This window comes from Larus michahellis, chromosome 6, assembly GCF_964199755.1.
Source record: "Larus michahellis chromosome 6, bLarMic1.1, whole genome shotgun sequence".
Taxonomy (NCBI): domain Eukaryota; kingdom Metazoa; phylum Chordata; class Aves; order Charadriiformes; family Laridae; genus Larus; species Larus michahellis.
In genome coordinates this window covers 49,920,183-49,932,840 of record NC_133901.1, presented here as the reverse complement: position 1 = coordinate 49,932,840, position 12,658 = coordinate 49,920,183, and the positions used below count along the sequence as shown (strand labels likewise).

Sequence of the window (12,658 nt, the reverse complement as noted above, 5' to 3'; positions counted from 1 at the left end):
CTTATGAGAGGGAGGTGCAAAAGACAAAACTTCACTTGAAGCAAGCTCTGCAGTTATTACACACTGATCCTAAAGGCCAAGCTTTTGGCAAGGAGCTAAATATTAAATAAAGAGCACAGGATCTTTTATTGCTAAATGGAATGGCTACTCCTCAGGCCTGGACAGTTTCAGTGAATCAGAGCAAGCGACAGAAGAAACACATTAACTACAGTGGGGAGTGTCTAGCAGCTGATAAGTTCTAAACAAGTTCACAACTTTCACACAGACAAAATTTGTGAAGGAAACAGATTGTATCTGAACACAGGATGTGAAGGAAAACTTACACCATCCTGTACTGGAAAACACTACTGATTTTCATAAAGGCCCTAATTTTGGGCAGTAGTGCCTCTTGGAGGCTGCTTTCTCAAGAGCAGGTGTCAGCTCTAATCCAGAGCAGCCATTTCGCAGTACATTTTGCGAGTACTTTGCAAGTACTTGCACCTTTTCACAGCGCTTTGAATCAGAAGGCCAAAAGTGTTGCATGGGACTTTGCCAGAAACACCAAGGGTTAACAGCTGTCCAGTAGATCAAAACCCCGGGGGAACACTGCAGCCGAGCTTGCAACACGCTTTTACCTTGCTCTCTGCAAAATATTTTTATGCTTTTCTCTTTATGCTGCACAACAAATCAAAACCAACACTAGTAGCAGGTGTCATCCTGCATTAATTTAACTGGACCACTGGTGGCCATCACCATTCCCACTTTAGACAGAGAGGGCTGCAGGGCAGGCAGACCTTCCCGCACAAACTTCTTCATTCTGGAGCCTGCCCAGCTCCCAGTACAGCTGGCACTGCGTGGGAAGGGAGTTTAAGTAACTACCCTGTGGGGGTTCTGGGTCTATCGATGTGCTATAATGTGCAAATGGTTGATTCATCCAGTGTTTAACTGGATAGCAATTTTGGTTTGAGACTAAAAGCGCTTCTACTGATGAAAGAAGAAAGAAACAACATGAAAAATTCCTGTTGTGTGTTTCTGCCCTAGCCCAATGGCATGTGTTTGGCAACAGTGCAGAATAAAAATATACATGCTCTGTGCAGACAAACTCATCCTGGCAGATTGAACAGAGATTGCCCCAGGTCTCCAGAGATCTCTTCAATGGCAGACTAGAAAGTGTCCTTCATTATAATGAATCCTACCCAAGTTTCTCTGAAAGCCTACTGCACTCCAAGTGCTCTCTGTCCTGGAGCTGTCTCAGAGAGGCTGAGAGCTGGCAAGGTTCACGAAGACTGAAAACTTCCTCGGGAGTTCAGCACACCCTCTAGAAAACTCCAAAGGAGCAGATTTGTGCTTCAGGAACCCCTGAGCCCAGTTCAAGCAAAAAAAACCCTGCCAGCTGGCAACACAGTATTCCTGTCTTGCCTCTTCCAATGATCCCCTGGCTGCTCTCCTCAGCCTCTGTGGCACGGCGGAAATATTACCTTCAAGTCCCTGTGCACGATATCATGCTGGTGAATGTGATTCACACTCTCCAGTATCTGATGAATACAGTGGCTGCAAGACAAAGAGAGGGACAGTGAGTTATTCAAAAATGCACATACACTTGGCATCTCATCTCATCCCAGAACTATTTCCCTAACTTTTATATTTGTACCAGGGAGAGTTCAAGACCCCAGACTGAATCTCTTCATCATGCCCACTGGATGCCACAGCTCAGTACTGTCACAGCTGGACATCCCCAGCCCCACCAGCAACAGGATGTTTTTATAGCAGGATCACAAAGCCTCTCTCCTACCTCCCATCACCTCCTTGCTTTCCTCCCCATCACAATAAGCATCTCACGTGTCCCTTCAGCCAACAGTACCCACCCCACACACGAGAACAGAAGCACACCAGCGTCTGCAAACAGCAGCCAAGATTGGGCAAGCAAGACCAAATTGCTCCAGGAAACATTCAGCTGGGATAGTCCTGAGCAAAGAATAAACTTTTAAGAGAGCAGCAGCCTCCCCTGGCAAATTCAGGATGACGCCTCCTGGGTGCCTGCCAGTTTGCAAAGCTTTCAGAGCAGCATCTCAAGCACTTTACATACACAATGCGCGCACACACCCGCTTGCCTTTTAAGTACAGATCCCACTTAAGCGGTTAGTGATCTGAAAAGCAGACTCATTCCCTGTTAAGTGCAGTGTGCTGTCCTCCCCCAGCTCACAGAAAACCGTGTCGCTGCCACTCGCACTGCTGTAACCACAGGGGCAAACGCAAGATTTTATTTATACCTGCCACATAAGGACAGCACAACACACCCATGGTGTTTTCAGGCTGAAAGCATCTCCTCTGCTAGACATTTACTCAGCTACCAAGGGTGAATGTGGAATGGAGTAGGGATTTTGACCACTAGGGCTGGGCAGTAAGCACCCAGATGGGGGCAACTGAGATGGGTCTGTGTCCTCACTGCCGGATCGGTCAGCCCCTCACCGAATTCTACAAATCCCAGGGGAACAAATTTGAAATGAGTGAAATATTTGAGGGAAGGGAAATTGGCGACTGGAGAAGATGGGAAGAGGGTGAGGGGAGGAAGAGGAGAGGAGGTGAAGCACTGTGTATTTGTTACCCCCACCCCTCTGGAGCTGGCAGTACAATCCTCAGGGTCGGAGTCCATGAATATCTCCCCGCTCCCAAAACAAAAATGTATAATTAGAACAGAGTCGAGTCTGAGCGAGAGAGATTTTCTGGCCAAAAATGGCAAAAGTGTGAGGTGTCCCAGGCGAGCCAAGCGCGGCGGATTGGCACGGACCTCACTCCCTTGCTCTCCCAGCCTGCTCTGGAATTCAGCTCGGCATGGGGAGAGAAAGGGAGGAGTTTCACTCTGTCATCTTATGGGCACTGGAGACCTGACCGGCTGACAGTCAGAGGGCTGAGCACCCTGAAGAAGGCTCGCAGAGCAACAGACAGTTCACCTTTTCCCCTAATCCTGCCGCCGTAGTTTTCCTGAGCAGTGTCCGTCACTGCCAGCTCTTGACCATTTCAGGGAACCGGCACTGGCAAGAGGGTCAAGGGGAAGGAAGATGATTGACAACCTCAAAACTTCCCAACTTCAAGGCAGAACGGCTTGAGTGACTGTGTATCTGTCCGAAATGCTGTGCCTACAACATCTGTACACCCCACTGAAAACTCCTACAGGGCCCTCAGACCTCTCTGCCAGGAGCACCATCAGAAACGAGCCCACTGGTCTTCCCCATCAGCAGACGGCTCATGGCAGAGCACGCAGTGCAATGCCTCATATGAAAGCATCATGCAATGCCCAGAAGACATAGGTTGTAAGTGTACCACAGGGAAAACAAATAAGCACCCACAGGCTCCACAAAAGCACCTACACTAACACACTGGGTCACACTCTTCCCTTCCTTGCACTCAGTATGATCTTCCTCGCAGCACTGCCTACCAAGCTCACCCTGCAGCACCACCCACTACTCCCTTCTGACCACTCTCCTCTCGCGGCTCCCCTAATCCCTACTCCAGCAAGGGTTAGGATGGAATAAGAACATGGCTGCAGAATAAGCAGGGGTGAAATGTCACCATCAGGCCACTCCCAGGCCATGCTAAAGCAGAACAGGAGTTGCCTAATCCCAGCTTTGATTCCAAATGCTGCATGTCCAGCAGACGCACAGGTCAGAGAACACCCTCAGCTACTGCTGCATAAACCGCAAAGGGACAAGCGCAGGCCATTTCAGGAAGCTCACACAAGGGAGAGAGGGGACACACTCAGAAAAAGAAGGGTATAACTCTTAATGTTTTTAACATGAAAACATGAAGGTTGCTCTCACATACTGTGCCTTTTCTCTCTGTGCCAGCCAGCTCACAGTCAGAGGGCTTCCACAGAAACATTGCATTCAAAGCCCCCTCTCCTCCGTCAACCATCACCTAGATGCAGGCGAATTGAACGGGTCTGCCCAACAGCAACAGCACATCACTGGAACCCCTACCAGGAGAAGGCAGAGGCCAAGCAGGCAGTGCTCTCATAGCCACAGGACAGCTCTCCCCTGTGTTTGCTCGCTAAGGACACACTGCCACCACCCTCCAGAAAGGTCAGGCAGACAAAGCCGTTAGCTACGGGCCTCCCAGCAAAGAGCACAGCGTCTGCAAGTGGTGAAGAGCAGCGTCTGCAAGCAGCAAGGGCTAGAGCTGCGGTGAGTCAGGCTGACTGGTGACAATAGTTTATGCTAATAGCAGAAAGAGGAATTGTTTTTTCCAGATGGGGATCAAGAGTGTTAGAACAAAGCTGTGCGCAGAACAGCAGTCAGGAAACTCATTCCACTTGCCAACACACGTGGCACATACACAGAAGGGTCTGGAAACAGTCTTACCTGGCATCTGCTTCACTGTAGTACTCTCTGGCAACAATATCCTCAAAGAGCTCCCCACCAGTAACCCTGGAGTGCAAGAGAACAAGGGAGGTTACAAAGCCCGTGCTCGACTAACTCAAGGCTGTATGGGACGTACATGGCCGCCTGTCTGGGCCCTTTCCCGCAGCCTGTGTGGGGACCTGAGGCACAGGGGAGCCAAGGCAGAGCTCCAGCACCATGGCACCAGCACTGGTACATCCATGTGACTGTCCCCTCGGTTCTGCCATTTCACCAACTGCTGACACACTGGGCACAAATTGCCCCTGCACCTCTACAGAGCTTAGTCTATGCTGAGCTTGGGCAGAACTCCTCCTCTGACCCCCTCCCGGCTGCCTCAGAGACAAAAGTCAAACAACCTCCCTATACAGGATAGCTGCCCTTTGCCATCCTGCGCTTACACCTGCTGCCAGGAGCCTTCCTGGTCCATCCACTATCACACAGTCAATGGATTTTTGTCAAATAGGCCAGAGGTATCTACAGGTCTCAAAAGAGAAAGGGAGAATTATATTAATGCAGGTGTTTTTTATTCCACTCTTACTAAACCGTCCACGTGTCTGTATCACTGGTGAAGCATCAAAGCCAAAGAAAGACACTTACAGATCAAAGACGAGGTAATGGAAACCTTCTTCTGAAATACTGTCATGGAGCCGCACTGCAAAAACATAATCAAGAAATGGAGATTTACAGAGAATGTAACAAATATGACACTTCACAAATCAAACCCATGCACACAGCCAAGTTCTCCCTCAACCCAATCAGTCTATTAATTCCCCATGCCCTTCGCTTTGTGACCTATTTCCTTCCGTTATCTCAAAGGAACAGATGGGTGTCCTTCACATACACCCACCCCTCCCCAGCGTCAAAACAAACTCTAAATATCTTTGACCTCCTGTTCTTTCTCCTTCTCTAACGCTTCAGTACCCTCCTTTCACATCTGCCTACTCTTTCCTCCATGCTCACGTTTTGCCAGCTCTCCCCACCCATTCTTATTTCCCAAAACAAACCCTTTTCAGAATCTCCAAACAAGGCCCCAACCCCAAAATTTCCTTCTGACCCCACCTGCATGTCAGCACTATTGATCTCCCTTCTGCACTTACTATGTAAGGCTCTGTGAAGTTCCCTCTCTTTACTCTCTTTTCCTCACTTCAATCTGATTTACAACCCAAATCCTTACCCAAAATTCAGAACGAATTTCTTCTCTCGTTTTTTTTCTGACCTATTTTTTACCACAGACATATCTGATCACATTCCCCTTCTCAAAATTTCATTCTCCTTCAGCTTCCTTACCTATGCCCCCCTAGTTCTGCTCCTATTGCCTAAATTAACCCTATTTTTTCCCTTTCCTTGACCCCTTTAACCTGCAGGACGGGAGTTGCCCCCATGATGGGCCACCTATCCCCCGGTATTCTGGGGTCTCTGGGGCTCTATCCTCCCTTCCTCATGTTACACATGGGCAATAACTATTGTATCTATACAGCCAGCACAGTGCCATTTCCTCCCATCTGAATCAAAATCTCATTTTCTTTGATGTTTCTTGGATACCTAGGCACTAATTCTAACCCAAGAGGAGAAACTAAGCCCTTCATTTCATATTGCTACTTACCCCCTACTTTTCGCCCCTGCTGGAAAACTTCACTATTTTCCCTGCCAACCAGAGTCATAAGCTTGCAATCCTATTTGACTCAATTCCTAAACCCACACGCTCTGACTAGGACGAGTTGTCTTCCTCACATAACTGTCTATAGTCTTTCCCTATTGATTCACCCAACTAAAGCAACTAGCTGAGACTAGACTGGGTCTCAGTCACTGTAACACCTTGTGATCGAGTACTGACCAAAGCAACGTTACTGTTCTCATCCCTACAAGAGAAATCTCGTTACCCTGCTCTGTCACTTTAATGGTACCTTTGCCTCTCTTCTCTGCCTTCCATTCTCTTCCACATAAAACACAGGTGACCTGTCTTGACTTTTCCCAGCATCATGATTTTCTCTCTGCCAGTATCAAGAGGTCAGTTTGCACCTCTTATTGGCGCATGACGTCAGCTACCATCACTGTCTTGGGAATGTTTCAAACTAGCACTTGGCACATGCTCCTACCTCATATGGAACAGCTTTTGCAAATGTTCTCAATGCTCTCCTCTAATCCTCCTTGCAGCTCTCCTTTGCTAAGACACCCTTCCACATGCACGCAAACACACACAAACTCAAAACTGAGAGTGGCAAAGATGCGCAGAGACCACTGCCACTACCTTTCCTAAAAGGATCTCATTCTTTCCTCATTCTTTCTTCCTGTACTTTCCTGTATTTTTTCTGCCTTTATTTACAACTCTCTGGGCTGGTCCCTTGATCAATTTCCTTTCCTTAGCATTTCTACTGCATCCAACTGCAGGGTTTGGGAGGAGCACTCCCAGTGCTGTAAACAAGCAAGTACAGTCAGAGTACCAGTATTCAGGTGCAACATGCTGTTCCTACAGCACGAAAACAGACACACATCACTTTTAAGAACTATGTTGCCCAAATCATTTGTTGCAAAAAAATAAAATAAAATCTTCTGAGTAGGCAGTTTTAGTTGGCTTTGTAATAACTTCATTGCAATACAACCTTGTGTTTACAAGAAAACTTGCCTTGGCAGAAACCAGCAGAGGCACCATTACAAAAAAGCAAGCAAGAAGGGTATTTCCTAGGAGAAAAGATTTCCATTCAAGACTGGAGACAAGATGGGAAGCGGCTGAAACAGACACTTGGATTCCCAGTGCAGGGCAGTTTTCACCCCAGTGCACAAGACTATTTGAGGTGAATGCAGGAGACAGGCACAAGAACAAGAGCTGAGGCCCAGGACATGGGCAAAAGTCTCTGAACAGACCTTATGAAGAGGGAACAGATGGAGAAACTTCAAGGAAAGCTGAATATGCTAATAAGGTCATGTCTGGTGACGCTTGGTGTGCATGAAAAAGCATTCTCCTTCCTCTGGCACCTGGTCATTGAAGCGCTGCAAGAAACACCAAGCGGAGAGAAGAGCGGCACGAATGAAATCCTGCCAGAGGAGGAGCACAGCCACCAGCAGGCTGAGAGCAGTGGCCATGAAGAGGGAATAGCAAACACACCTGCAGGTAGAAGTGAGAAATAGTGAACAACAAACTTTGACGTAAAGATGCGGGCAGCAAATTACATCAGAAAATAAAACATAAATAGCTGATTGGTGCTATTTTGTTGTCCTGAGGAAAGCAATTTTGTCAGATACATTAGGAAAAGGGAAGGAAGTAGCAATTCAGCTGGCAGAGACTGGCAGAGGCAGCAGAAAGAGCCTTCAAGGACAGTAAAACACTATTTGCGTCCTTAGGTGAGGAACCATGACAGGAGGACAGAGACAGTTCATAAATACTGACGCTGTACATCACCCTAGGGCTGCACAGCAAAAGGCGGCCTTGGAGGCAGGACGCAGGTCATTAACTTAACAAGGGAGCTGTGTCCTCACGACGGCCCAGAGCGATGCTGGAACAAAATCTGCCCAGGATTTAATCTGCTGAGGTAACAGAGTTCAGGGAGTAACGGTAGAAGAGCAAAACCCAGAAAAGCTATAGAAAAGATGACAGTGGGCCCCACTACCCTGCACAGGAATAATTAGCAACAGCTCAAAGTATTAGGCTTAAGGTGTGAAGGGGGGCAGCAATAAGGGGAGTAAAAAAGGATTAAGAAAACTCTGCGTATAGCAAACCTTGTGACTTTCAATTCCAGCCCACACCTATTTCATACTGATGCTGATGAGAAGAAACAAAAGCAATACCCAGTAGCAGAAAAGCAAGAGCACCCAGTGCCCTTTCACCCTAACGCTTTGCTGACCTCTGACCAGCGAGGATACTGCAATTGGCAGCTCTGATGCCACAGTTAACTCTGCTGACATACAAGTTCAAACGCTCTGCTCTCCAATACAGTGCTAACTATCAGGGACTGTCATCTTAAAAAACGTGATCTGCTTTTTCCAAAACTATTCAGCCAGCCCATGAAATGACATATATTCAGAAGTACCTCCACCACCTTTAGCTCATATCAAGGATAAAAGCATTTTAAAAGTTTCTTGGCCTCCTCTCCACTTTGGTTCACAAATATGATCCACATTTTGTTAACGTTCATCATAAAGATACGCAAACATCTGATACCTCCACCTTCCAGACAGTATAGAGCCCTCTTTGCTTTAAAGATGTCCTATGTGAGTGCCCTCTAAAGGCAGGACGCAGGTTCCCAAATGGCCAGTTCCAAGAGCGGGTACCAGGAACCCAAGTACTGGGTTTGTCCTCTGCTCCAGACATTTTCCCATGAAAAGGAGATCCCATTTGTTCCACAGGCTGCTGATCCTGACGCACCATCTAACATCTCCATTACTACCACAAGTCCAGCTTCAACCAAGCAGTTGAGCAGAGCCCACACAGGCTGCTCATACCTGCGTAACTTGTTGATGAGAGGGTGAAACATATAATCCTACGTAGATACTGGAGGGTAAAGGATTGGATTCCCAAAAACTGACTACCCATGATAAATAAAATGGAGAATTAAAAATAACAGTATTCATCCAGTTAACCTTTCCTTAGAAATATTACAGAACACCCTTTTTTTTTTTTCTTCTCTCATCAGGGGAGACATCAGTGACGTCTATGTCTAGTGCAGCAGGCCAGCCAAACACACACATCACAAAGAGAGTCTCAAGTGGCAGCAACAGGGAAGTTGCACAACAGCAACACGGGGTCTTCCAAAAGACAACCAAACTACAAAAGAATCCAGTACTTGCCAAGGAACCTGATCTCATTCTATTCACCAGAAGATGAGGTAGATTATTTCTATTAACTGATTCTGTGGCCCAGAAGCACCGATTCAAACTATTTTTCCTTCCTAACCAAAAACTCTTAACACAGGGGTTCTTACAGATGTAGGAAATCAGTCCCTGCCAACACCACGGCACAGCCAGGGTCAACTGATGACTGTTCCCCTGTCAAAGTTCTCTGATGGATGAAAGGGCACTTGCTAAAATGGTTAGCAAGAACAGATGAGGAGAGAGGAGTAAGAAAGAAAACAGAAGCAAGTCAGACAACGAGGCACTAAATCAGTTACAGGATATGGCGAAAGACTTTACCCAAGGTTTTAGTCAGAGCACAGAAAAAAGTCCCATCCACACAAAGAACAGAGGGCTCATAAGAGTTCATAAGCACATCTAATTTTGTAAGACTGTCAAGTATTACAGATAACTTCGGAAATAATAAATAAAAAAGCACAGCACTAGTAAGCAGTGCCAGAATAAATGCTATCCGAAGGAGCAGAATCAGTTGCAGACTGTTAGGTAGAAACATCTTCTGCAACAATACCAGCTGGCTGCTCAGCAGAAAGTTTACATCACCACTTGGACAGCATCTCCAAGAAGCACATACATTCTGGGAGAAATAAGCAGTGGTTTCTGTACAGCATCTCGATGAAACAATCTTTTCAGCATGTCACAAAAAAAGAATCTGAATCTGGTACTGTAGTGGTACTCTGCCAAGGGTAATGAGAGACTGCTACCTAAAACTGTCCCTCCAATTTTGAATGCACCCCTGTAACTCTGCACAGCTGCAATGCGTCACTACACACAAGGCACAACCTAACTGGTTTAAGCATCTTTTTCTTCCCTCAGTCTCCTCTCCAGGTACAGGTAAACTGGTCTCACCCTGTACAGGAAGCATCTCCCACAAAGCTGGCCTTTTGGAAAAATAACTAACAACAGAAAAACAGCGAGACCAAATCACTCCTCTTCCCCAAAAACTCAGATATTCAACACCGCCTGATGCAAGTTACGCAAATTATTGTCTGTCTTGTGTGGGTGTGTGTGTCAGGTCCGAGGCCCTAACGCAATCCAGAACGTTTGCGAAGAGCCTGACACTACAGTGAGTGGCTCAAGGGGATGTGCTGCAGTTACTGAACGTAACAGCAGCTGGGTACCAGGAATTCAAGTGCTTTCTAAGAACATCTGCTGTGAATATTACTTTTCTCTGCCTGCTGTCTTCAGAGTCTCACTGGAAATCTTGCCTCAAGAACAAAACTTCAAGCTGATACTTCAAAAGTGTTTCAAAATCCTCATGCACATACAATCTCTATTTTAGAAAGAAATAACATTAATAAGCTGTGATATTAACTACAGAAAATTAAGCATTTCAGTGAGAAACAGCAATACAGTAACAGTCATGCCATGTGGTTTGTATTCCCTGTCTGAATAAAGTAAGCCTGTGCAGGTGGCCACAGCTCTCTGATGCCTGAGCATGATATGAAGAAACTGAGCATAAGAGGAAAGTCTCCCTCATAACACACTGTACCAGCCTCACAACCAATGCAAAGCGCTGCTGAGTCACGCAAAGCAAGACTGCAAAAGTTGAAGTGGATCCTGAAGAAATCAGAAAAGAGCTTTCAATTTTTATAAATCCACCTGAACTACAGGAACATAAAAAGTCATGAGAAAGCAACAGGCATGCCATTTTTAAAAGGTCACATGTAAAAGCCCAATTGATATTGGAGTCACAAACACAGATTATGCCCAGCCTAGATTTGACCCACATCTTCCCTTCACTCTGCCCAGTGTGCTGAATAATATTATCTTTTTACTCTTATGTCAAGCGTAACAGGCCAGGAGCATTAATGCCTGCTACATAAGCCCCAGGATGAACATTGCCCTGTATCCCACATCCACAGCAAAGGGCGGAGCAGGGCTGCCTAGGGGCTCAGCCTGTGGTTGGGGCAGGCAGGCTCTTGTAACACAGGGTGCTTTCTGGCAACCTGCTGCAAGTAAATCTCTGCAAGCAAAGTAGTTACCAAAGTCACAGCAAAAGGCAAGAACACAAGCAGAAGAAGAATTTCACAGGACAATTCCCAGTATCTTCACTTTGCAATTACTCATCTCTGCTTAGGAAAAGGTAACATGGGCTGAAATATGCTTGCTCCTACATACCAATGGTCTTTGCCTGTCCTTAGGGATGGTGTTCAAGCTACAGGATAGGGTAATCTTGTCTGCTAAATCCAGGTTCACTGGTGTTCCTAACTGTAAAGCATCTGGATATTACGGGAACACGAAGGACACTATTAGCCAACAAGACCCCACCTGGAATACTGAGCCCAGCTCTGGAGCTCCAATATAAGAAGGACATGGACTTGTTGGATTGAGTCCAGAGGAAGGCCACAAAGATGCTCTGAGGGCTGGAGCACCCCTCCTATGAAGCCAGGCTGAGAGAGTGGGGGTTGTTCAGCCTGGAGAAGAGAAGGCTCCAGGGAGACCTTATAGCAGCCTTCCAGTACCTAAAGGGGGCCTACAGAAGAGGCAGGGAGGGACTCTCTATCAGGGAGAGTAGTGATAGGATGAGGGGTAAATGGTTTTAAACTGAAAGATTTAGATTAGATATTAGGAAGAAATTCTTCACTGTGAGGGTGGTGAGACACTGGAACAGGTTGCCCAGAGAAGCTGTGGATGCCCCATCCCTGGAGGTGTTCAAGGCCAGGCTGCATGGGGCTTTGAGCAACCTGGTCTGCTGGGAGGTGTCCCTGCCCAGGGCAGGGGTTTGGAACTAGTTGATCTTTAAGGTCCCTTCCAACCCAAACCATTCTACGAACCACATCTGCACCAACATACATCACGTGCTGTGATTATATAGCATTTGGGCTCTCAAATTAAGTTGCCTGTGTTGCAGTACCTGCAGCAGAGCCAATACAAGTCAACAGAGATTTCTGGTTGTCTCCTGGGTCACGGTAATCGCAACGCAGTAACTCTTTCACACAGTCTTAGTAGTGCAAACTCAAAAGTGCTCCGGGATCTTCTGGACTGAACAGTGCTATTTAAAGGTCTGCCACTCATTAGAAACAGCCACAGCTTCACTTCTGAGCAGTTTCCAACCAGACATCAGACATTTGCCTGTATCGTGGAGAAAGGGAGGAGGCAGGAGATACCACAAGGGGAATATTTCAGGGGACGGTTCATGCCAGAAGCAGCAGAGTAAAGCTGGAGGCTAAAACCTGCCTGATGCCCTGTTCTAAAGATATTCTCCAACGTGCCAGGAGATGCTGAAACTATAGATACACACACACACGGCCCGACAGACTGCAAACTGAGCACTATCGTCCGTGGCAGCACAAGTGACAAGTGAACTGACGCAGATGGCTACCACCCACTCCCCGCTTCCCCAGCTGCTCACCAGCCCGGGCAGCCAAGATGGGGATTGTCCCACCACCTCCGAGCCCGGCTGTGCGCCAGGACGCTTCCTGCCCGGTGCGCATCAC

The 12,658-nt window shown here is 47.0% G+C and overlaps 1 protein-coding gene across 24 annotated transcripts in view; it reads right to left on the bottom strand.

Annotated features, from left to right (window-relative positions):
• CAMK2G (calcium/calmodulin dependent protein kinase II gamma) overlaps window positions 1-12,658 on the bottom strand; it is a 254,088-nt gene that overhangs the window by 45,132 nt on the left and 196,298 nt on the right. For all 24 annotated transcript variants that reach the window (XM_074591309.1, XM_074591307.1, XM_074591308.1 and 21 more), the window contains 3 exons: window positions 4,974-5,028; window positions 4,338-4,403; window positions 1,458-1,530 (listed from right to left, as the gene is read on the bottom strand). Coding sequence is in view for 16 of the 24 variants with exons in the window: in XM_074591293.1 (XP_074447394.1) it covers window positions 1,458-1,530; window positions 4,338-4,403; window positions 4,974-5,028 (194 nt within the window). In the remaining 8 variants the exon portion in view is untranslated. The remainder of the gene's footprint in view (window positions 1-1,457; window positions 1,531-4,337; window positions 4,404-4,973; window positions 5,029-12,658) is intronic.